Genomic DNA, 24,325 nt, shown 5'->3' with positions numbered 1-24,325 from the left:
TCCACTAAAGAAGCTGGCCACAAAACAGGAAGCCATTAAAGAAGCTGGCCACAAAACAGGAAGCCACTAAAGAAGCTGGCCACGAAACAGAGAGCTACAGGAATCTAGAAAACATGAGCCTCACATAGGAAGAGTCAAAAGCTTAGGCCAGTTGGAGGGCCAGGCTAGACCAGTAAGGTCTTCCAGCCAGCCTCTGCTAGCCGGGCTCTGGTCTCCTAATGGTGACACAGCTTCTGCAAACAGTATTACCTGCCTGAAGATCTAGTGTCTGGACCTGGGAGCCTCCAGGGGCCACTTTATACTCAATCCATAGCACAGAGGGAATGGGAACCCTTCTACCTAAGTCCCTGTACTAAGAGAGGCTGCGGGGGCCAGTTAGAGGGGTTGTTACAAAGGTAATAGGAAACGGAGGCTTGGGGGAGGACAATTAGGCAGGCCAGGCAGGCTTGTGACATGTTGAGCCTCAGCCCAGAGAATTCTAGAATCAGACTGCCAGGCCTTCTTGTCATTCTATGCAACCCAGAGACTATTGCATATGCATACTGTGTGTGTGTGTGTGTGTGTGTGTGTGTGTGTGTGTCCACTCGCTTTACTATTGCTTTGAAATGGGAAGAATGCAAAGCCATCAAAAAGCCATTCAACACTATTGTTTAGAACTTAGTCTGAGGAAGCCTCTAGAAAGCTTAATACAGGTGCTATTTTGTGTGCTTACATGAAACAATACCTTGAATTCTATTTAAGAGCTGACATTTTTATTGTGGATGTCTTTCCATGGCAGTATAATAGATTTTTAATGACAGTATAGTACTCCATGGCTTGAATGTGTGTGTGTGTGTGTGAGTGTGAGTGTGTGTGTGTGTGTGTGTGTGTGTGTGTGTGTAATTTAGGTCTTCTTCGGTGTGAATTTTGTTGATATTCACATGTTCATTGTTGTAAGTGATATGCTGTCTTTGAGCACATATTTTGCATGCCTGGGGGAAGTGCCCTATTGTGAGATTTGCAGAGGTGGAATCTCAAAGTGGAAGCTATCTGCACTTCAGAAGTTTCCAGGTGGGGCTCTAACCTGTGCTCCAGGAGAGAGGGATGGGAAACTCAATTCAGACTAAATAAATAATTCGTGAGAAGCTTGCCTGTAAAGTAGGAAACATGTTTGGTGACTTTTGGAGGCCACTAATGTTTCTCTGCTCGGTTCCGCGGAGTCTCGGTCTCTCCCCCTATTTGCTGGTCTAACCTAAAAGCAGAGGACAAGGAGAGAAGCAGATTAGCGCTGTGGCGGTTGCCCATGATAGCTGGAGAATGGAGCAGTAGCTGGGGTTTCAAGGCCTCCAAGGCATGGCCCTGAGACGTCTCAGCAGACCTTCAGTGCGCATGCACTATCAACCCTCAGTAACGTTCTCAAGACCGCAGAGCTGAAAAGGGGGTGGCGGGAGTGGATGTATTCCAACAGGTTAAAACCCCAAACTACAGGCAGCAAAAGATGATAATACAGCATTTGAAAGGGAGAAGGGGAATCGGCATAATTTAAATATCAGGGGAAGGGCTGCTCTGCAAAATGAACGAAGAGTTCTTACATATTGGGGAGAGAAATGGGCTTGCTGAATGATTGCCGTGCAGTCCTTTGGTGTCTGTCAGTAATTGCATGCCTGGCTTGTCAGCTGGCGTGGGCCTGGATTACGTTCTCGCACTCACCATCCGGTGGGAGCATGAATGACTTGAGCTTTCAGAGAGAAGGTACTCCCCCCAACCCCCACTTCCCCACCCCCCACCCCCCACCCCTCCCACCCTCGTCATCTTCTGAGTGCATCTACTCCTGCCCTAGACCACACACTTGCCCAGGCAATCCCTCCTGCAGAGCATGCTGGGATAGTTCTTGGATGCTAAACTACAGCCCAGGAGGCCAGAGAACTCTGGATCACCTCTGAATGAAAATCAATTAGAGCTCTCCCAAGCTCAGCCAGCCAGCAGGGTTTGTTTTTTGTTTTTGTTTTTGTTTTTGTCTTTGTTTTTGTTTTTATCTATCCCTCCCCTCCCTGTCTTCAGTAGACCAAATTTGTGCCTCAGTACAGTGCAATTTTAATTCCCTGGATTAAAATGAGGTCACGGTTTAGTGAGACCGCCAGAGAAAGTTGCGTTATGAACACACTCTCCCGGCCACAGGGGCGGGGGCGTTGACTATAACAAATTACCCCGATATTTTCTTGTTCTGTTTTCCTTTTATCACGTAGTTTTTTCCACAGCAGCTTTGCTCGTAACCGGCCTTTTCTTCTGTTCCTCTTCACCATCTGTAGGAGCGAAGAAAGAGCCGCAGAAAGATCCAGAAGCTAAGAAGCCTGCCGTTTCGTCGCCCAAGAGAACTGCATCTGCTACCACGAAGCTTCACTCGCCAGGTACTTACACACGTGGTCAGTGCTGGAGGGCGAGGCCGTTCAGATGGCGTTGATGGATGTACACCAGGCTGACACACACACAGGCTGGTTTTCCCGGTTCCATACAAAAGGAACCTACCAAAGAAAACCAAGATGTTCTGCCATGAGAGAATTTCTTTGCAAAGGAATATATGCTCTTATGAGAACATATAAAAGTATAATATATAAATAATACATAATATATAAATATATAAAAATCATGCAGTAGGAAAAAAGTCACACTTTGAAGGTCTACACTCAGGAAGGAGTATTTCATAAAAGGAAGAGAAACGAACTGTATGTGAGAAACCTAGCTTTGAGCTGGGAGGTGGCGGCACACACCTTTGATCCCAGCACTTGGGAGGGAGAAGCAGGCAGATCTCTGTGAGTTTGAGGCCAGCCTGGTCTACAGAGTGAATTCCGGGACAGCCAGGGCTACACCCAGAAACCCTGTCTTGAGAAAACAAAAACAAAACAAAACAAACAAAAAACCCGCCTAGCTTTGGACTGGTTCCAGTGTAGGCCTAAAATATAAGAATGTTTTAAAAGTAGAAATGTAGAAGTATTTATATTAGTGAAATGCCAAACAGTTAATAATTAAAAATCAGTATATATGTTAAGCCATCTATATGTATCAGGTGTAGATATTGGTCAGTTTCGACATGAGCACTCACCTGTGGACCTACTACCTTTCAGTCAAGAGAACACACACCCATCTGCTCCCAAATGTCATGATCTACCTTGTCAGGCCCACGTGCCCAGGCCTCCATACCCCTAACCCAACCCCACCATTTCTAGTCTGGTCTACCATAGTAGTTTCCGTTTCTAAAGTCTCATATAAATGGAATCACATCACGGGATGTGTTGCTTTTTTACTGTCTTCTTTAATAGACCCGGCCTTTACCCTGGTTAGTTACTGTTCTGTTGCTGGGATGAAACCCTGTGTCCTGTAGGAGAGGAGGAAGCTCTGAGCATGTGAATCCCTGAGTACATGTGGGCCGTGGGCATGGGCTCAGCATGTCAAGGACCCCTCACCCCTTGGCCTCAGTCTCAGAGGGAGAAGTGTGTGCAAAATGTCCACCATAGCTTTCTCCTATTAGGGGGTTTGTGATGGTTTGAATATGCTTGGCCCAGGAAATGGCACTGTTGGAGGTGTGGCCTTGCTGGAGTAGGTGTGTCACTGTGGGCGTGGGCTTTAATACTGTAGCTGCCTGGAAGTCAGTATTCTCCTAGCAGTCCTCAGATGAAGATGCAGAACTCTCAGCTCCTCCTGCACCACGTCTGCCTGGAGGCTGCCATGCTCCCGCCTTGATGATATTGGACTGAACCTCTGAACCTGTGAGCCAGCCCCAATTAAATGCTGTCCTTATAAGAGTTGCCTCGGTCGGGGTTGGGGATTTAGCTCAGCGGTAGAGCACTTGCCTAGCGAGCGCAAGGCCCTGGGTTCGGTCCCCAGCTCTGGAAAAAAAAAAAGAAAAAAAAAAAAAAAAGAGTTGCCTCGGTCATAGTGTTAGCAGTAAAACCCTAAGACAGGGTTTGAGGACTGAAGACGGTTCCCCTACAGAGAAGCACGACCCACACCCACCCCCGATACCTACTGAGAAAGCTGAACCTGGCTTCTTCTTCAGCTGTGTGGAATTAACCTGGCTTCTTCTTCAGCTGTGTGGAATAACCCCACCATGCTATATAATAAACACACTGAGCTTCCGGAACTTCCAAGATCGCAGACCACCCAATCCCAGCTTTCTGTCTGTCTGTCCATCTGCTTCCTCAATATCCCAGTCAGGTATAAAGTCCTGAAGCCTGTGAAAGGATTCATCAGTGACAACAGCAACTTACGGGAAAAAGAGTTTATTTGGGCTTACGATTCCAGAGGGGTAAGAGTGCCATTTTGGGGTAGCAAGCAGCTAGCATGGTGGCTTCAGCCAAAAGCTAGGAGCTCACAACCCCTCCTGTAAGCAGAAAGGTTAGAGAGCAGACACTGGCTTTGAAACCTTGAAGTCACACCCCTAAACCTCCCCAAACACCAGCGGCCACTGAGGACCAAGTGTTCAACTACGTTAGCCTGTGGTGGACATTCTCCGCCACTATACCCAGTTTACGTATTTACCTGACAGTGATCCCTTGAGGCCATTCGACTATTGGAAGCAACGTCAAGCAGCTATGGTGTTTGTGGGGGATGTGGTGTGGAGAGCCACCTTCATTTGTCTCTGGTGAATACCTTAGTAGCTGGATGTGTGGGTTGTGTGGTAAGTATAGGCTTAACTTCTTTAAACTGGGCCAAATTTGTTTCCTAAAGTAATTTGCCGTTTGTATTCTGGGTGGCAGTGCATGTGGTTTTGGATCCCGCCCCCTTGCCAGTGCCTGCTGTGTTTCCTCGTGGATTATATATGGGGAGGCCTCTACCTACTTACCCATTGTTTATTAAGGATCAGACGCAGGCCACAGATGAGCATCTGGGTGAAAGGTCCTTAGCATGGGAGCCAGGAACACCCACCCCCACCCCCAGTGACAGCATCTCCCTTTTACTTTGAAACACGCTCCACAGATTTGTCTAGCCAGGCAAGAAGCTCTCTAGACCTTGCGGATGGATTAGTGGCGTTTAGACACATCAACATATCAGTGGAATTGATTACTCGATCGACCTCCAGCCCCACCTCCTCCTCAGAGGTCAAAGGTGATTCAGGCAAAATGGCGGTGAAATATCCCAAAGACCTAACCGCAATTCCTCAGACAAGGTTTCCTCTTCCCGGCTAACAAAAGAACCAACCAGCCTGTGGAAACACCTGGCAAACAGCTGCCAACACTAAGTAGGAAAATAGCGTCCCATCCCACAAAAACCTTCTGAACTGTGTGCACTCATCAAAAATAAAGCTCTCTTCACGTCCGCAAAGAACTCTCCTTCTGTGCTCGTGGGATACGCCTCTGGAAGGACAATGACCAAGTCCATAAAGGACTTCTTTGACCGAGAAGCTATCAAAGCTGTGTCCAGCCCTTACTTCTACCTTGTTTACCAGTGTGAAGGTCATGGCCCCCCTGTCACATTATCAATGTGCAGGCGCTAGCCCAGCTCCGTGGCTGTGTCCAATAAGCTTTCCAGATCTAATTAAATCACCCCCGCTTCATCCACAGCCATCCCCTGGGTGGTGACCGGATGGTGCAAATGAATTTTTAATACTCGCTTTCCATTTTCAAACACCGTGTCCTCCCCAGTGCCCGGCCTTGCACGGAAACCGCTGGAAGGCTCAGCCTTTGCACGCAAACAACTGTTGACTTTCACCTTTGTGCTGATGTCCAGTGACTGGCTTCTCCCTAGGGGTAAGCTGTCACATGTCATCGTGGTCAGCATAGCTTCCGTCTGCCCTAACCTGATTTGTGCAGCCAGTAGAATGGCTCGTAAGAAACTGTGACTTGGGCGAGATTCAGACCATGGGAGTGTATTCTGGATTTAGAGCAAACTCCCGCCCTGACAGGTTCAGATTAGCCCCACACATGAGGGGATGGGAATCGGCCTGGGTAGAGAGGAACCAGAGGGCATTCCCTCTTAGACAGCGATTGGCCAAAGATCAGCCATGAGCCTGATCCTTGCTCACGTACTAACCATGTATGACACCAGACACAGAGAAAACGTTCGATAACAAGAATCAAGTATCTGGGGCCCTAAAACTCGTGGCATGAATCATTCATTGAAAATCAGCTATCTGACCAGGCAATGGCGGCACACACCTTTAATCCCAGCACACGGGAGGCAGAGGCAGGCAGATCTCTGGGTTCCAAGACAGCCTGGTCTACAGAGTGAGTTCCGTGACAGCCAGGGCTACACAGAGAAACCCTGTCTTACAACAAAAAAAGTAAATAAATAAGAAAGAAAGAGAGAAAGAAAGAGAAGAAAGAAGAAAGAAAATCAGCTAGCTGTATGTTGTGGCTAGCAAGTTACTCATGCAGTTCTTTGAAGACTGGGAATTTGGAAATAGAGATCTCAGGGGAAAGCAGGATCCTTGCATGACACTGATAAAATTGTCGGTGTGTACAGCCACAGTGACCGTTGAGATCCACCACCACAAACCCTTTTTAACTAGCAATAGCTAGTAACAGAGAACGCGGTCGCCCACCTCAGTGCTTGGGGCTTCCTTCCTAATGCCTCAGCCCTGGGGACTGGGATTTGGATAAACCCTGACAATGACTGAGGATTCAGGTGCAGTCAACCAGGAGTCCTGAACAAGGACTTTTTCACTGGGCCATTCAGTGTCACAAAGTAGCTAAGCTTATTGCGTTGATGTTCTTGGGTGGCCTCTGACATGGATAAGGTTGTCAGTTGCTAGGTGCCCCCTAGAAGGGAACAGTGAGCTGACTGTGTGCATTAAATTAAATACTGGAATTTTGAGTACACGGATAAAGCAACATAATAATAATGCCAATTTAAAAGTGACTTTTTTTTTTTTGGTTCTTTTTTTCGGAGCTGGGGACCGAACCCAGGGCCTTGCGCTTCCTAGGTAAGCGCTCTACCACTGAGCTAAATCCCCAGCCCTAAAAGTGACTTTTAATGGTAGCATTTCACTGGCTCCTTTTATGGTATATATTTTTGGTGTGTATCATACTGAGTATAATTTTTTAACCTAATGATAACTACCCTGGATAGTTTTATGTCAACTTGACACAAGCTAGAATCAGTAGAAAGGAGGAAAAACCTTCCTTGAGAGAATGCCTCCATAAGATCCAGCTGTAGGGCATTTCCTTAATCAGTGATTGATGGGGGAGGGCCCCGCCCATTGTGGGCGTTCCTGGGTTCTGTAGGAAAGCAGGCCGAGCAAGCCATGAGGGGCAAATCAGTGAGCAGCGCCCCTCCGTGGCCTCTGGATCAGCTCCTGCCTCCAGGCTCCTGCCTTGGTTGACTTCCCGTCCTGACTTCTTCCTTCAACGATAAACAGTTTGGAAAATGTGGAAGTGTAAGCCAAATAAATCCTTTCCTCCCAACTTACCTTTTGGCCACTGTGTGTCATTGTAGCAATAGAAACCCCAACTGAGACAACAACAACACTTTTAAATATGGTAGGTGCCAGGGTCGGAGAGATGGCTCAGCGCTTGAGAGCAATGGTTGCTCCTACAGAGGACCTAGTTTGCCTTCCAGTCCCCACATGAGAGCTCGCGACCATCTGTAACTTCAGGTCTAGAGGACTGGCTGCCCTCTTGTGGCCTCTGTGAGCACTGCATGCATGTGGTGCCTGTACCCATGCAGGCAAAACACCCACGCAATAAAAATTTTAAAATATATGTGGTAGGTTATGGAATCCTTTCCAGACACGAGTAAATCTGACGGTTAAAAATATAAGACAGGAGGCCGGAGAGACGTCTCAGCGGTTAAGACTGTACCGTTCTTGCAGAGGACCAGAGTTCAGTGCCCACGTCTGGTGGCTCACAACTGCGCGTCAATCCAGCATCTAGGCTCTCTTCTGGCCTGCTCGCGTGCTCACACACATGCTCACACACACACACAGTAGCAAAATAAAATAAAGCTTTATATGTTTTATATGTTAAATATACAGGCATAGGGGTTGGGGATTTAGCTCAGTGGTTGAGCGCTTGCCTAGCAAACGCAAGGCCCTGGGTCCCCAGCTTAAAAAAAGAAAAAGAAAAAAATATACAGGCATATAATTATATAGTAAATATATAATTATATTAATATGCATTTTATCTATGAAATAGATAAAATATATTAAATATATACTAAACGCATGCTCATGCACACACACACACACACACACACACACACAGAGCAGTGTGATAGCCTTAGTTTGCTGGTTTCCTTTCGCTTCTGAAGAAGTGTCTTCTGTCAGAAAGGCTCCAGGTGCCGAGTGCCACAGCTCATTAACTAAAGTACTAGCGTGTCTGAAAAAGCCACCAGCCATCTCACAACTGCGAGATGACAGACAGCTGTCTTGGGGGAAAGGGAGCCTTAGACCCAGTCTCCAGAGGGTCGCAGCAGTAATATCTCTCTGAGCCTCCTTCTCTGAGATTTTGAGAGAAACTGGGTTTTGCTTTCTAATACTGAGAATGCCACGGTGATGCATGTGCAATTCCAGATTGAGCGGTCTAAAACTTGTGCACATACTTTTTCTGGAATAGAACATTATTTTGATCACATGAAGACAATTTGGGAGGTGAAATTCCACCTGAGTTCCAGAAATTAAGGTATGTTGCCCATGAGGTCCCACCACAGACTCTGATGACTTAAGGGAAGGAGGACAACATTACCATTGTAATGCTGAGCCTGAGTTACCTGGCATGGGGGGGCCAATCGTGCTTCACCTTGCCTTGGGAACCTCTGTGTCAGACACTGCATCTGGGCTTTGCATCTTGCTAACTGGGGCTTTGGAAAAGGGTGAAGATCAGAAGAGAAAGAAAGAGGGGTTGGGGATTTAGCTCAGTGGTAGAGCGCTTGCCTAGCAAGCGCAAGGTCCTGGGTTCGGTCCCCAGCTCCAAAAAAGAAAAAAGAAAAGAAAAGAAAAAAGAAAAGAGAAGAGAAAGAAAGAGCCCCTAAAAGTCTTGAGGTGACACAGGGACATCTGCCTGTACACAGGAAGACCATATCACAGATATTAGGTCCTGGACACCTGCAGGCTCTCTGGCTGCCTGTGGGGGCAGCGTGTCTCTGTGCCTCAGTGGAGGGATGGTAGTCCATGGGTCCTTGGCCATGATGGCCTTGTTTACCATGAGCTCTTTCCTGGGGCCTTTCCATCCTTAAACTTCAGCCAAAAAGGCCCCTCTTCTGTACCTCCTTAGGCCCGCCCTCGGCCCCAGGAACCCAACTTCTGGGTCATTCTGTGAGCTATGTCACCTCCCATTTGCCTCACAGGAGCCTTGTGAGCAGTGTGGGGAAGGACAGCTTCCTTCACACTGCCATGGGAACAGAAGGTGGCTTCCGGCAGGGGATGAACTGCCTCACATCTCTGGAAAGATTACTCATTACGTAAAGAAGATTAGAAGCAGATGGAGCCGGTAGGGACCTTGGACCAAATCTGGTAGCCATGGGCATGATATGACATCACACTGGGGAACCCCCCAAGACATTGGTTCAGTGAGAACTAAGCCCCAGGAATAGATGTTGTCACTTGACCTTGACAGTGAAGACCAAGGTCACAAGGGGAACTGTGTAAAGGGCAGGAAGGGGCTTGCAGGATTATTCTGATACCAAGGGAGGAGCCGCCATGTTCTCAGAAGCCTGACTTCTACCCAGGTTGATGCTGGATTGATTTCCCGGTAGACACTTGTCTAAGCGTGATAAGTACATAAAATAGATGGACTATAAAAAGTGTAAAATGTAATGTGAAACCCCACAGCCGATGCTAACTGTATGTAAGTTCATTGTGAGGAAACTGGCTGTTGGTCTGGCTGCTTTTGCTCCGGGATGCTTTTATTTACAGTGTCTTCAGAATAATGTGTATACATTATTTCAATCCCCTCTAAGAAACAAGGAAGAAAGAAAAACTCCTCTCCCAGCAGGCCTAAAGAAATGGTGGAAGCTGAAAGAAATGGGCTGGTGTGTTTGTTACTGTTTTCTAAGCATAAACTTTGGGCTTGAAACCACGTAAACAAAATAAATAATTTAAGTCCCTGCCTATTTTGTCTGTTTAATACTTAAAACGACTAACCACAGGCAGCAGTTCCTTCCCTGTCCCACGGGCCTGGGGGAGCCTCCATGACAGGATGTAGTTGAATGGAATACCACCGGTGACTCCCTTCCTTTCTTCGTAGGTTACCCAAAGCAGAGGACCACGGCTCCCCGGAATGAGGTCCCACCCAAGCCTGACCTGCAGGCCCGAGAGGCCGAGCGGCAGCTGGCCCAGCGACTGAGGGACAGATGTGAGTGGCAGGCCAGGCAGCTGGGTCTGGCTCGAAGGGAGCTGAAGAAAGCCATCCAGGGCTTCGATGCCATGGCCGTATCTGCTAAGCATTTCTTTGGAAAGGTGAGGCTGCGTAGGTGAATGTTAAAGGTTTTCTTAACCCTTCAGGCGCTTGAGCTAATGATGGCCGTTGGGGAAGTGTGCTGTGGTCTTGTTAGGGTTTGGGGCTGGAGTAGAGTCTTGTTGGTCCTATGGAATCTCCTGCAGTGTCCTAGTGAAAGACCCCCAGGGCTGACACATATCCCACACAGGAGATTGAGTCAAGCCCTGAGCCTCTCTAGGCAGGAGCTTATATAGGGAAAACCAGGGGTTTCGTGTGGATACACATAATTGGCTAATACAAAGGGTGCACAGTTACTTTTGGCACGGAGTTACATCAACAAAGCATACGTGTAATCTAGCATCTCAGCAATGTGGGCAGAGCAACTCATCTCACTGCAGCAGGGAGTGAAGGAAGGGGAGGGGGTGGCTCCAGATGGCCAGTGTCCTTGGAGCCCTATCTCAAATTCTTTTAGGCATAGCCAGACTTTGTTCATGACTAACTTTTAGAAATTTTAACCCTTCATTAGAATATTCTGGGAGCCCAAAGCTAGCCAAAGAAACTAGTCTGAAAAGAAGAATGAATCACCTTGATTATGAAAGAGAAAGGTAGGCCAAAAAGGAAAGACGAGGAAACATACAGAGGACTTAAGGAGCAGATGTTTTGCTGCTTATGGGAAATGCACCTGGGAGGGCCTGAGCGGCAAGCCCCTCTGAGCCCTACAACACAGGCTCTAGAGAATGCTTCCCTGAGCACTTTCTCCAGAAGTGTGGAATGTTGGTTTGGTGTGAGCATCAGAGGATGGCTGGTCACCTGGATGCCAAGGTGTGCCTGAGGGTGAAGGTGAGTATTTACTTTGGAGATTTGACTACGATGTTCACCTTTGTTGCTGTTGCTATAATAAAACAACCAAGAATGGGTAATTTGCTTAGAAAAGAAAAAAGGAGAGAGCCGGTTCATTGTCCCTCAACAGTTCTAGAGGCTTGCAAAGCCAAGAGCATGGTTCTAGCAGCTGCTGGGCCTCTGGGGGCTGGGGGACTCAGGGCACTTCACATCATGGTGTAAACAGAATGTGGCTGGGGAGGGGGCAGCATGTGGCAGAGAGGGAGCAGGACCAGGGAGTGAAACAGACATGCATTCTCTTTCAAGGCCCCACTTTGCAGTGCAAGGCCACCACATTTCAGCAGGAGGCTTTGGAGGACCAGCCATATACTCAAAGCCTAGCAAACCAGCGAGCATTCTGAGCTCCACGTGTGGGCCGTCTGGTGTCTAGAAACGGGAAGAGGTACAAAACTACGGAATCAATGCCTCCCCCATAAGAAGGCAAAGGGGCTACAACTCTACCTAATTTGAAGTCAGTAAAACAGGACATTAAATTCTTCAGTGTACACCGCTTCTTCCTTGGTCACCCGAGCTGTACCGTACCGGGGTTCTGTGTGCCCTTCTGTCCCCTCCCTGCCCTCTTGTGCAGAAACCCAAACCTGCCCATTTTTTTCCTCAGTCTTTTTGTTTGTTTGTTGTTGTTGTTGTTGTTTGCTGAAAGCTGTTGTTAGCACTGCATCACCTGCTGATCTGTTGTTTAGAGGGTTGGTAAGCTGCAAACATTCGTTTGTACCAGGATTCCAGCCTCCTCCCCAGCTAAAAACCGCTGTATCAGCAATGATTGATCAGTTTAGAGTCCCTGTCTTTTTGGACTGGTCATATCGGTGTCAACGAAGAGTACCAAGTATCTACAGTCCATCCCTACAGGAATGATGAAAGTTACAAGTGTATCCTGAGGTGTCAGGAGGCGTCTCGCTGTGGCACGTGTGGGACGTTGGTCCTGCAGAAGGAGCCGTGTGTCCCCTTTGGTTGGATACAGGCTTTTCAAGGACTGTCAAGTCCTCAGTAGAAAAAGAAGTAGGGTGTTTGCTGAGCTGGGTAGCTACAGTTACACCGTGACACTACCTGCCGGTGACCCACGTGGCCTCCTCAGCATCTAACCAAAGCCTTGATGTTTTCTATGATCATGTCCCAGAGCACTGATAGATTCTTTGGAAAGTTGAACCTTATCGCGCCATAGCACATAAGAAGCCACTGTGCCAGAATTAAGGTTCCACTCACATAGTTTTGCAGTTCTCTGCCCCAGAAAACCTCGTCGCTGACCACAAGTTGCTTTCCTCCGTGGCACGCATAAGGCTGTTCAGTTAGAAGCCCAGGAGCGCTATCCCCACAGAGCCCATAGCGGGCTGAGCAGCAAAGTGTGGCAGAACAGAGAGGCACCGTGCCGACCTGCAGAAATGCTACCTGTGCTTCTGGGGACCTAAACAGGGCCCTGCTCTCCGTGTGTGTGTGTGTGTGTGTGTGTGTGTGTGTGTGTGTGTGTGTGTGTGATTTATCCCCCATCTTTGTGTGTGGTCTTCTGGCTACACACTTCTGGGCATCTCTCCCAAGTCTTGGCTCTCTCCACATCTGATAGGACGGATTTTGCTTCATTGTAAGGTCATCATGAGGATGTAGTGAATTGATAGGTAAAGAAACGTCATGGGACTACTTGGGAATGGTCTTTTGTGAGTGACAGGAAAACCACCGTGTGGGTTCTGCTCTCGGGAGGGATTAGACCTGTCCTGTATATGGGGAGTGGACACTAAAGCTGGTCACTCAGATGCCATTACACAGGCCATGCGTCCCTGGTTTGACGTCTGAAATATGAAATGTTCCGACACCTGAAACCTTTTGAGGACTGACAGGGCACCAGTGTGAAATTCCACACTGGAGCTTCTAAGACTGGCTGCACTTTTTAAATATTGTATAAACGTACCTCCTCCTTATGCTTAGAGAGTGAGAAAGAATCTTAAATGCATTTCATGTTCAGACTTGGATCCCATCCCCAAGAGAACTCATGTGCACCATAAAAACATTCCCGATGCTGGAGGATGAAAGGGAAACAGTTCCATCCCCAAGCATCTCGGGAAAGGAATACTGACTCTCTACGCTCGCCGGCGGTGTGGCTGGTCTAGTGAGTTCAGTTGCTATGGTAAGTTTTTCCTGAGTGTTGAATATATCTGGAAGGACATACTGGAAATTCATCTCACTCCTGGGAACAGAAAACCTCAGACAGACTCCCTGTCCTGGCAGAACAGTGGTGGGAATTGTCAGCTCTGAGAGCCTCAGCCCAGAGCCCAGGGATTCTCAGACTCAGGTGCCAACCCAGCCTCACACCTGCCTGCGCTAACAGCTCTGCGCCCGCAGCCGCTCGTGTTCCTCACCAGGCCAAGCAGACCTGCCAAAAAACGGAAAGAAAAAAAAAAAAAAAACAAAAAACCCCATGGTCTCAAACCTCCAGAGGTGTGGTAATGAGTATGACCCTCCTGGGCTCACTTCCCAGGGTTCCTCTGACATGCTGGAATCGGTCTTGTTTTCTTGTTCATCCAATTGCTGCCCTGTAGCACCCCCTGGTGGTGAACCTGTGAAATAGCCCAGACGGCGGTCCTGAGCAACACAGAATATTTCACACTGTAACATGTTTTTCTCTAAGCTAGTTCCAAAGGATATAGTAATCTCATTACATTTACTGCCTTTTATTATGGAAACAAACTCTTGTTTTTAGTTAAAGTATTTATTTAAATTACTTTTTAACTTTTTCTCTCACAATATTACGTATCAACTGCATTCAAAACAAACTCTTAATACAGAAGAGCGGAAGGAACAAGACCTCAAATTCCCATAGTTGTATTTAAAATTTATTAGTATTCTACTCTCCTAGCTTTGTGTATGTTTTTAAAGATTTATTTATTTTTATGTATGTGTGCTCTATCTGCATGTACACCCCAATGCCAAAGAGGGCATCAGATTTCACTATAGATGGTTGTGAGCCACGATGTGGTTGCTGGGATTTGAACTCAGGACCTCTGGAAGAGCAGCCAGTGCTCTTAACTGCTAAGCCATTTCTCCAGCCCAAATTTGTCTATGTTTTATTGTTAATACTTAGAGGAAAGTTTTGAACATATTCCACCTGCAACAGCGGGGGTGAGAGGCTCATGGATGGCTTGGAAATTTTGAAAGTTGGCTGGGTTCACAGGTAACAGCTGAGCCCCTGTTGACTGACTGACGGTCAGTGCCTGAGATTCTGGAGACAGTATTCCAACCCTCACCAAATTCTTCCGGCCGGTATAGTGGTCATCCTTGTGTGACATTTGGGGAAACTGAGGCCAACATAATGAGAACAAAATGGAGCCAAGAGTCTTTGCACCTTATATTAAAGCCTCCCCTCCCCCTTCCAGCCCCTCCCTGTGCCTCCATGAATGTGAGAAGGGGGTGGAGGAAACAGAATCACAGTGAGGTACTAATTAAAAGCTGGATAGTTATACCTGATGCTCACAGGAAATGCCCTAAGGCCATTTCGCCCTGTTGCCCTTAAAACAGACCAAGTGAGAAATAGTGTTCCCGAGGAGTCATTGGGAATGGAGGGGTGTGCAGGGGATAGGGAGAGCCCTAAGATCTGGAGTGAGTATAGAGAAAAGCTGGACATACTTGTCTGCCTCCCAGGCGGGGAAACCCTCCTCCTCCCTCCTCCCCCTTCCCGCCTCCTGTCCCCTCCCCTCCCTCTCCTTCTCCCCTCCCCCTCCCCCTCGTTCCAAGCTCTTGGTGAACCGTTGCTAACTTCTGAATACAGATTCAGCCTTGGGCACTGTTTGAAAAATACAGCATCCCTCAGTGAGGATGGCTGGCTCGTCAGGGAGGAGCCTCCCCAGTGTCTTCATTAAAGCCCCACAGCACCTGCTTCCTTCTCCAGTCTTCAGTCAAGCAGGCGAATGCCAGAGCAGAGGATGGAGGAGTCGTCCCCTGACCAAATGTTTGCTAGCTCTCGAGATGTTCAATGCAGCGGGATTTTAAGTTGGAGCTTCATCGGAAGAGCCGACCCTGAAGGCAAGAGAGAAGCTGTATTCCACAAGTTGAAGGACATCCTGTTCCGGTGGCTCCTCCCTCCCACTCCCCTGCCCCACCCCCAATGTGTTCTTGAGCTGAAGCAGCAGCAGTCTGAGCCTTGTGGCTCCTTCAGTCCTTGGTCTGTCACCACAGTGCTTTGCGCCTTCTACCTTGACAACAGTTCCCAGCCATCATCTTCTCGTTCTTTAATTTGTCTGAAGTCACTAAACCTTTAAAGAATGTGATGACTTTGGTTGGCCTGTCTGACATGGGCTGGCAGAGGGCATGGTGGGAGCTGTTAGCAAGGTGGTCCACGAAGGCAGATTGATGACTGCCTCGTGTGGCAATGCGGGAAGCCTGTGAAATACATGTGTCATGGAAGTAAGTCGCCTGCAGCGAGGCGCCTGCCTTTCCTCTTAGGTGTCCAGCTTAGAGGAATTTCACAGTACAATCTTCAGATACTAAAACGTTCCCCTAAATCCAGAGGTAGAAATCCCCCTAAGAGACTCCTATCCTAGGATGTCCTTCAGGACAGCAAGGAAATAAGGCCAGAGCAGGCTCCCTTGGGCCTGCTTGTGAAGCCCCTCAGTCCCATGCCTGACGTAACCCACCATTACTGTGGATAGCGAAAACCTCATAGTCAGATAGAAATCAGCACCAGACCACAGTACAAACCAGTTGCCTTGACCAGTTCATCGCTTACGTGTTGTTGTTCATTCTTCCAATGAGATGATGTCCCGTTTAGCACAGATGAACCCGTGGAAAGAAATGGGTTTCAATGGCCACTTTAGAAACCTGGCTTGCCCGAGCAGCAAAAAGCTGCTCAGAGGAAAGCCTGTGCCTTTCAGATCGCCTGGGCTGTAGAACTGGGTGCCGTAGAGCAGCCAGAGTGTGTCCGGGCACACGGTCACGGGCCGTTCTACCCGAGCTTTGTGCATTCACGGCTTCTACAACTCCAGAGTATCTACTTAGATATCACTGGAAATTCTTTTATTTTTGTATGCACAAGAGTGTTCACCTGGGTTTTGTAAACGCACCATGTGTGTGCCCGCTGCCCTCAGAAGTCAGAAGAGGGCATCAGATCCTCTGGAGCTGGAGTTTACCGATGTTTATAAATCTCTGCATGGGTGCTGGGAATCAAACCCCGGGTCCTCTGCAAAAGCCACCAGTGCTCCTAATCACCGAGCCATCTCTCCAGCCCTGGGAACCGCTTTTTAGATAAGTGAAATATTGAAAACTCCACGAAAGGAAAACAAGTTAAAGTTATAATCCGCATTAGGAAACTTCAGAGGGATCTGTCAGGCCTAGGGATGTAGTCCTGTCCAAAGTCCTACTATCTGGTAGGCTAAGACCGGAAGATTGCCAGACTTCAAGGCCAGTGGGTCTACATAGTGAGCTAGAGAGAGAGGGCTTGTCTCATGAGGTACAATACATGTCACCAACGGGTGGCTAAACAGAAATCATGAAAGAAACGAACTCCCCGGAAGTTCCATGAACTCCAGGGAGTTCCATGGACATGCTTATCTAGAAATGACGGAAGAAAGGAAGAGTTGACAGCAGAGTGTGCACAGAAGACCCAGAAGAAGCCGGGACAGAGTCTTAAGAGCCATGTCTGCTCCCTGTGCAGGACCCAGGGTGTGAGCAAAGTCCTAAGGAGAAAGGAGACATGGGAAGGTTGAGGAAACAGGTGACACAACTCTGAGGAGACAAATTGGAGAGAGGATTCCAGGCCAGGTTCCAATTATTGGGTAAAAAGATGCAGAATTAGGAAGTGGCTAGAAGTTTGTATCTGAGAGGCGTGTGGACAAAGAGAAAAGAGTTACTAAGTTTCCCTGGCTCCCAGCAGAGCCTCTCTTCCACCGAGCTAAGCCTGAGAGAAGTGGCAATGGCGCCACCTAGTGGACACTGTCTGGAAATGACCGTCTGTGCTCAGAAAAAGTCACATCTGGGCTACCTTTCAAAGGAATTGCAAGAGTGTCTTCTCTGTAGTCACTGACGTGCGACACAGACCTGCTTATCCCACACACTTACTTGTAACTAAGTTTGAAAGTGGAAACACACGATTCTTTCCTCTTCCGTCTTGATCCTGGCAAATCACTAAAATATCAAGATGTGTGGACACCACATGCCGTTCATCTAGGGGTCACTTTGTGAAAGTAGTTATGTATCGCGCAAAGCCAACCCCCAGTCAGAAGACCCACGCCTGTAGTTCAGTATGTGGAGAGGGATGGAAAACATGTCACAGAGGTTAATTCAGCTATTATCAATAACCACTTTAAATCAGAGTAGCTTGAACACCAAAAGACGCGGTGGTCAGAAGCTATTTAGCGAATCCAGCTATGTGGTAACTACAAGAATCTCATTCTCAATGAGGTAAAGGGGTGAGAAAGATTCACTATGCTAACACTATTACAGAAGAGGCAGAATGGATATATAATTTAATATGTTTTTAAGTCTTCGAGAATTTCTCACAATGTCATTTGATCATTTACATGGGCACACTAATTCACACTAGACTGATGTCATGGCTTTTGTCCACTTGGTACAAGCCTAGACAAATGTAGGAGGAGAGAATTCCACCAGAGGAATTTCCACCATCGGATTGGCCTCCGGGCACATCTGGGAGCATTTTCTTGATTACCAATTGATGCAAGAGGCCCAGCCCACTGTGGGCGGTACCATCCCTAGGCAGATGAGCCTGAGGCTATATAAAGGAGGCAGCAGAATAAACTAGAGAAAACAAGCCATTGAGCAGCATTCCTCCCTGGCCTCTGCTTCAGTTCCTGCCTTGGTTTTCCTTGATGATAGACTGTGATGTGGCTGTGTAAGCCAAACCCTTTCCATCCTCATGCTGGGATGGGGGGTGCTTATCACAGAAACAGAAACCTAACTTCAGCTGCCTTGAAACCAAGATGACTGTACACAATCAGCACCTCAGTGAAAAAGTGTCAGTTACCCAGAACCCAGGGAGGGCATGAAGCTGGCTGCTGGTATCACGGGCTGGCTCTATTGAGCTCCAGTGACATGTGTGCACCCGTAATGTTCAGTTAGTATGGACCCAAGAGCCGTGTCCCGTCGGACTAGAAACTGCTTTAAACATGTCTACAATTTAGGGGGAAGGTAAGAATAAGCCCAGTGTGTGCTGGGCACACAGCCCTGCCCTTTGGGTGTGTGTGAACATGAAGGTATTTTGATCCCTGTTTTATAGATAACTTGGCTACCCTTCAATCAAATCATGCCCTGTGTATTATTTTAGTCATCGTGCATTAAGCAAATGCCTGCTAGGTCTCAGAATAATAAAATGGAAATGACACAGCGTCTCTTTTAAGAAAGGCACATCCCCATGTAACACTCATGGCGCCCCTCACCCAACTCCTGCAGCAATGTTGGAAGGTAAGCAGGAAGCCAGAGATGTGGCCACATGACAGGAAAACACAGGGAAAGAGGATTTTACTCGACCAAGGCCGGTAAACAGGTACCTTAGGGTTTTATTGCTGTGAACAGATACCATGACGAAGGCAACTCTTATAAAGGACAACATTTAGTTGGGGCTGGCTTACAGTTTCAGAAGTTCAGTCCATTATCATCACTGAGGGAAGCATGGCATTGTGTAGGCAGACATGGAGCTGGAGGACCTGAAAGTTCTACATCTTGATCCTTCAGAAGGAGACTCTCTTCTGCAGGCAGATAGGAGGATCTCTCTTCTGCACTGGGTGGAGCTTGAGCATAGAACCTCAAAGCCCACCCCCATGGTGACACACTTCCTCCAACAAGGCCACACCCACTCCAACGAGGCCACACCCACCCAATGAGGCCACACCCACTCCGAGGCCACACCTCCTAATAGAGCCATTCCCTGGGCCAAGCATATTCAAACCACCGCAACAGGAAACTGGAGACTGTACCGATAAACTCTGGAGACCCCCTAGAAAGAACGGTGGGTGTAGTTAGTTAATAGCTCGAATTGCATCGTTTACACTTGCTAAGGTAGGTCAAAAGTGTCTCCCCAGATATCCACTAGAAAGGGAGCCATGCGAAGTTGTGGCTGCCTTAATTAGTTGGGTGGTAGTGATTACACTGTTCAGGCACAGATGTTAGATTGCACATGCTAATTTACAGTGTTTATCTGTCATTAATAATGAAGCTGAGGTGGAGATAAGACGCACAGCTCCCGCCTCCAAATGTGGTCTTCGCCTTCCGCTGCTCTGTGGTATTTTATGGACACTGATGGGCCACGTGGCACTTGCAGTGTGGTCACAATGGCGAACAGGGGAGGTTTCTTGTTAACAGAATGTGTGAGTCACCGACTATAAGTCTCTACTTCTGGCCCAGGATTCATGGAAAACAATAGGTCTCTAAAAATGTCTTTAAAATGACGACTGGGATGGGCATGATGGTGTATGTCTTGAATCCCAGTAGGTGGGAAGCAGAGGTAAGTGGATCTCTGTGAGTTCGAAGCCAGCCTGGCCTACATGCTGAGTTCCAGGACAGCCATGGTCACGTAGTCTCAAAAACACAAAGAAAGAAAGAACAATGAAAACTTCCCAGATGGGGTTGGAGAAATGTCTCAGGGCCAAGAGTGCTCGCTGTCCTCCCAGAGTACCAGAGTTTGGTTCCCGGCACCCATGTTAGAAGGCTCATTGTTGTGGTAAAAATAAAAAAGCTGTGGAACCAGTTCCCACATGTACCCTGGCAGTCACTAGTTCTGGCTCCAATAGGCCCTTGGAACTATGGCTAATTCATCTCAGATTAGTGTCTCTCCAGGTGACTCTCTGCTAGCCGCAAACTCTCTGGTTCCAGCCACTCGGTAAACTCAAGACCCAACAACTATAACCCAACAATCAGATTTGCATGTTAAATTCTCAATCCACAGTACATCCACACAGTAAACTCACAACCAACTGATAAGGATATAAGGTACCTACCCAGATAAGATATAACTTGCCCATCTGGAAAACACAAAATCCTGTACACATCCGTCCCTTAAGAATAGTCATAGCAACCTGTAATATATGTTGAGAGGAATCTTAACACCCACCGCCACGTTCTCTTAACCCTAACCCTCCTCGCTCCGGTTCCTCTGCCTCTCTAAAACTCTTCTCCCACCCATCCTTCTTTCTCATCCAATGACAGGCCCCGTTCTATCCCAGGCCTGCCTTCACCTGCATAATGACATCAACCTACAGCTCACCACCGCCCATAACTGCAAAACCCAGCAGATCAGCCCCCTCTGGCCTCCATATGAACCTGCACATACGGGTCATATGCCCAGATGATTTCTCGTAAATCACAGTGAATCTCTTTTAAAAAGAAAACCTACAGGTTCAAGTTCTGTGTGCTTTGCATGGCTCAAAGAAAGCTATACCGGGGGTTGGGGATTTAGCTCAGTGGTAGAGCGCTTGCCTAGGGCCCTGGGTTCGGTCCCCAGCTCCGAAAAAAAAAGAACAAAAAAAAAAAAAAAAAAAAAGAAAGCTATGCCAGTTTACCAAACTGATAAACATAGAAGAAAAAATAAAGAAGAAACTGGTGGTGGTGTCAGCCACTAAGAAACACCCTTGAGGGCTGGAGAGATGGCTCAGTGGTTAAGAGCACTGACTGCTCTTCCAGAGGTCCTGAGTTCAAATCTCAGCAACCACATGATGGTTCTCAACCATCTGTAAAGGGATCTAATGTCCTCTTCTGGTGTGTCTGAAGACAGTGATAATATACTCACATAAAATAAATAAATCTTTAAAAATAAAACACCCTTGAGCCCCATAGTGGGCACTTTCTAAGAAGGTTCCTTACTTACGTGCATGTATGTTTTACCTGCATGTATGTCAGAGGGGCATACACACAGTGCTGACAGAGACCAAGAGAGGGCACTAGATCCAAGTACAGGTGGTTGTGAGTGAATTCTGGGAACCCGCCAGTGCTCAAACCCCTGAGCCACATCTCTCCACACACACTCGGAGGAGGAACTGCTAATGTCGCTAAAGGCATGCAATGTGAGCATTTTCTGGGGACCCTTTTGGCCTCAGAGTTAATCACTCATCAAGAGACTCAAATGATCATATGTAAACATCTAAATCATTGCCTTAGACGTCTTTTCATGACCAGTCAAATTTGTTCTCAACATGAGTAGTACTCCACAGACCTACCATGACAGGCACAAATATTGCCCCAAATTAGTCAGTGTGTCTGCAGCATTGGCATAGCTGATGAATATGCAAATTATCTTTATAAGTATAGGCAGGTGATGCCGTCCCTGGAAGAGCTATCAAGAGACAGAGGCCAGGAGTGGTGGCTCAAGCCTTTTATCCCTGCTCTCAAGAGCCTAAGGCAAGAGGTTTACTTTATATTCAGGCCAGCCTGGGCTACGGAATGCGTTCTAGGCCAGCCTAAGATCTGTCTCAAAGAAACCAGGAAAAAAGAGATAGGATTTTAAGTACTTACAAAAAATTCGGGGTTGGGGATTTAGCTCAGTGGTAGAGCGCTTGCCTAGGAAGCGCAAGGCCCTGGGTTCGGTCCCCAGCTCCGAAAAAAGGAACCAAAAAAAAAAAAATCATCAGTCTTTATCATGCTTGCCAAACGTTGATCAAACATAAGGAATCTATCTACTTTCACCTGGGTAACTAAACATTGGTAACTTCTTCTCCAGCCATACGCTGAGAGCGGATGGCGAGACAAGCCTTATGTGTTTGTGATTCTTACATGGATTATACGTATCTACCCTGGCAGGTTGAAAGTATTCCAGAGATTTCTGAGTGACCTTTGGATGGTCAGATGACCAGAATGGTGCAGCTCCCAGATCCTGGCATGGTTCTAGATGTGAAGGATCTGTGTGAGAGGGAGGAGGAGGCTGCCAGCGCCTGCAGACTGTCAGACCCTGTGACTGAGGCAAGCGACCGTGATGTGTTGAGAATGAATGTCCTGGACGTAGTCAGAACTAAAGTACTTATGAGTTTGCAGGGCAAAGGACTCCTGCATAGATACCAGCAGTCCGACTTGGGATAGAGTTTCGTCTTGAGAATGCTAAAGAGACTGCATTTTCTGTGCTAAGCGAGAGATGCTTGGGTATGGGGAGATGGCTTGGTGGTTGAGAACATATCCCACTCTTAGACCCTGAGCTCAGTTCCCAGCACCCAAGTCAGGTGGTGCACAACTCCATCAGAACAAGGGAATCTGACGCCCTCTTCTGACCTCCCTGGGCACTGCACTCTCATGCACAAACCCATACACAGACACAAGTACAGGCGAAGAATTTAAAGTATTTTTTTGATCTTTAAAGAAAAGAGAGAGAGAGGTACCAAGGAGAACTCCCTTCTATCCAGGAAATTAGGGTACCAGAGGAGAAAGGGGAACAAGATCTGAGCAGGGAGTAGGGAACTGGTAGTAGGAATCTGGGGTTTTCAAAACCATCAAGATTTAATGAATTCTTCTGAAGAGAATATCTTGAGTTACCAAAGATCTGGGATGGTCATGATGCAATTTATTATTTGCTGAACATATACAAGCCCATGAGTTCTATCTCCAGCACAAAACACACACACACACACACACACACACACACACACACACGCACACACACACACAACTGCTGGAGAACACGAGTGTGGAATTAAAAGTGAAAATGGATGGATATTGGTGAAGAATCAAGTCTTAAAAAATTAAAAGTTGGGACTTGGGATGCAGGGAGCTGACGAGAAGAGTCAGCAGGCAGTTTTGGAAAATGAGGTGTGCAACCTTGGTGTCTTAGTCAGAGTTTCCATTGCTGTGAAGAGACACCATGACCAAGGCAACTCTTATAAAGGACAGCATTTAATTGGAGCTGGCTTACAGGTTCAGAGGTTCAGTCCATTATCATCATGGCAGGAAGCATCCAGGCAGGCATGGTACTGGAGGACCCAAGAGTTCTACATCTTCATCTGAAAGCAGCCAGGAGGAGGCTCTCTAAGGAGAAGACCTCAAAACTCACCCCCAACAGTGACACACTTCCTCTAAGAAGGCCACACCTCCTCCATTAAGGCCACACGTCCTCCAATAAGGCCACACCTCCTCCAATAAGGCCACACCTCCTCCAATAAGGCCACACCTCCTCCAATAAGGCCACATCTACTCCAATAAGGCCACACCTCCTCCAATAAGGCCACACCTCCTCCAATAAGGCCACACCTCCTCCAATAAGGCCACACCTCCTCCAATAAGGCCACACCTCCTCCAATAAGGCCACACCTCCTCCAATAAGGCCACATCTACTCCAATAAGGCCACACCTCCTAATAGTGCCACTTCCCATGGGTCAAGCGTATTCAAACCGTCACACTTGGTGTCAATTCAGGTGGCCACGGCAGTAGCCGAGCACAGGCTACTGTTGCTAGGAGTAGGGCATGTTAGTGGGAGAGGCTTAGAGTTCTCCCTCTCCCTCCACGGCCACACACAGTCTCTCCACATGAAGTCCATGCGATGTTTCCAGTCTTAGGGACACTAGAGTGTTGAGGAGACCCAAGTCCATAATGAGGAATGTTCAGGAAAAGATGAATCGCTTGGAGAAGGAGGGGAGGCAAGTCCATCTTGATAGGAAACCCTAAGGTTTGCCTACTGATAGAGAAAATCTTGTAAAAGGGACAGAAGCAGCATCTTCTGCAGTCTACCTAGTTCGGCTAAAGGACTAGAACTTATTTCTGAGTATGATATGGGCTGTGTGCGTGGTGGGGGGGTGTCAAATGAGTGGACTTGTGGGCTAAATAAGTTCTCAACCTGTGGACCATGACCCCTTTCACAGAGGTCACCTGTCAGCTATCCTGCATATCGGACATGTACAATTCACAGCACTATCAATTTTACAATTATAAAGTAACACTGAAAATAATTTTATGGTTGTGGGTCACCATAACATGAGAAGCTATATTAAGGGGTCACAGCATTAGGAAGGTTGAGAACCAGTGGTCTAAATGAAAAAAAAAAAAGTAGCCTGTCTGTCGCTTTGCTAAAGAGAGTGGTTGACCCTAGATGCTCATAGGACCTTTGTGTCACCATGTGTTACAAATACTTTTAAAGACCACTTCTCTGCATCTGATGTGGTTTCTATTG

At 47.5% G+C, this 24,325-nt stretch overlaps 1 protein-coding gene across 4 annotated transcripts in view; it reads left to right on the top strand.

Moving 5' to 3' along the window:
* Positions 1-24,325, top strand: part of Mtus2 (microtubule associated scaffold protein 2) — a 371,981-nt gene that overhangs the window by 283,547 nt on the left and 64,109 nt on the right. For all 4 annotated transcript variants that reach the window (NM_001374100.2, XM_087579117.1, XM_087579119.1 and 1 more), the window contains 2 exon segments: positions 2,289-2,387; positions 10,158-10,369. In NM_001374100.2, coding sequence (NP_001361029.1) covers positions 2,289-2,387; positions 10,158-10,369 — 311 coding nt within the window.

The sequence above is a fragment of the Rattus norvegicus genome, chromosome 12 (genome assembly GCF_021556685.1).
Source record: "Rattus norvegicus strain SHRSP/BbbUtx chromosome 12, alternate assembly SHRSP_T2T, whole genome shotgun sequence".
Classification (NCBI taxonomy): domain Eukaryota; kingdom Metazoa; phylum Chordata; class Mammalia; order Rodentia; family Muridae; genus Rattus; species Rattus norvegicus.
The sequence above is the reverse complement of the archived record's forward strand: the minus strand, read 5'-3'. Positions and strand labels throughout refer to the sequence as shown.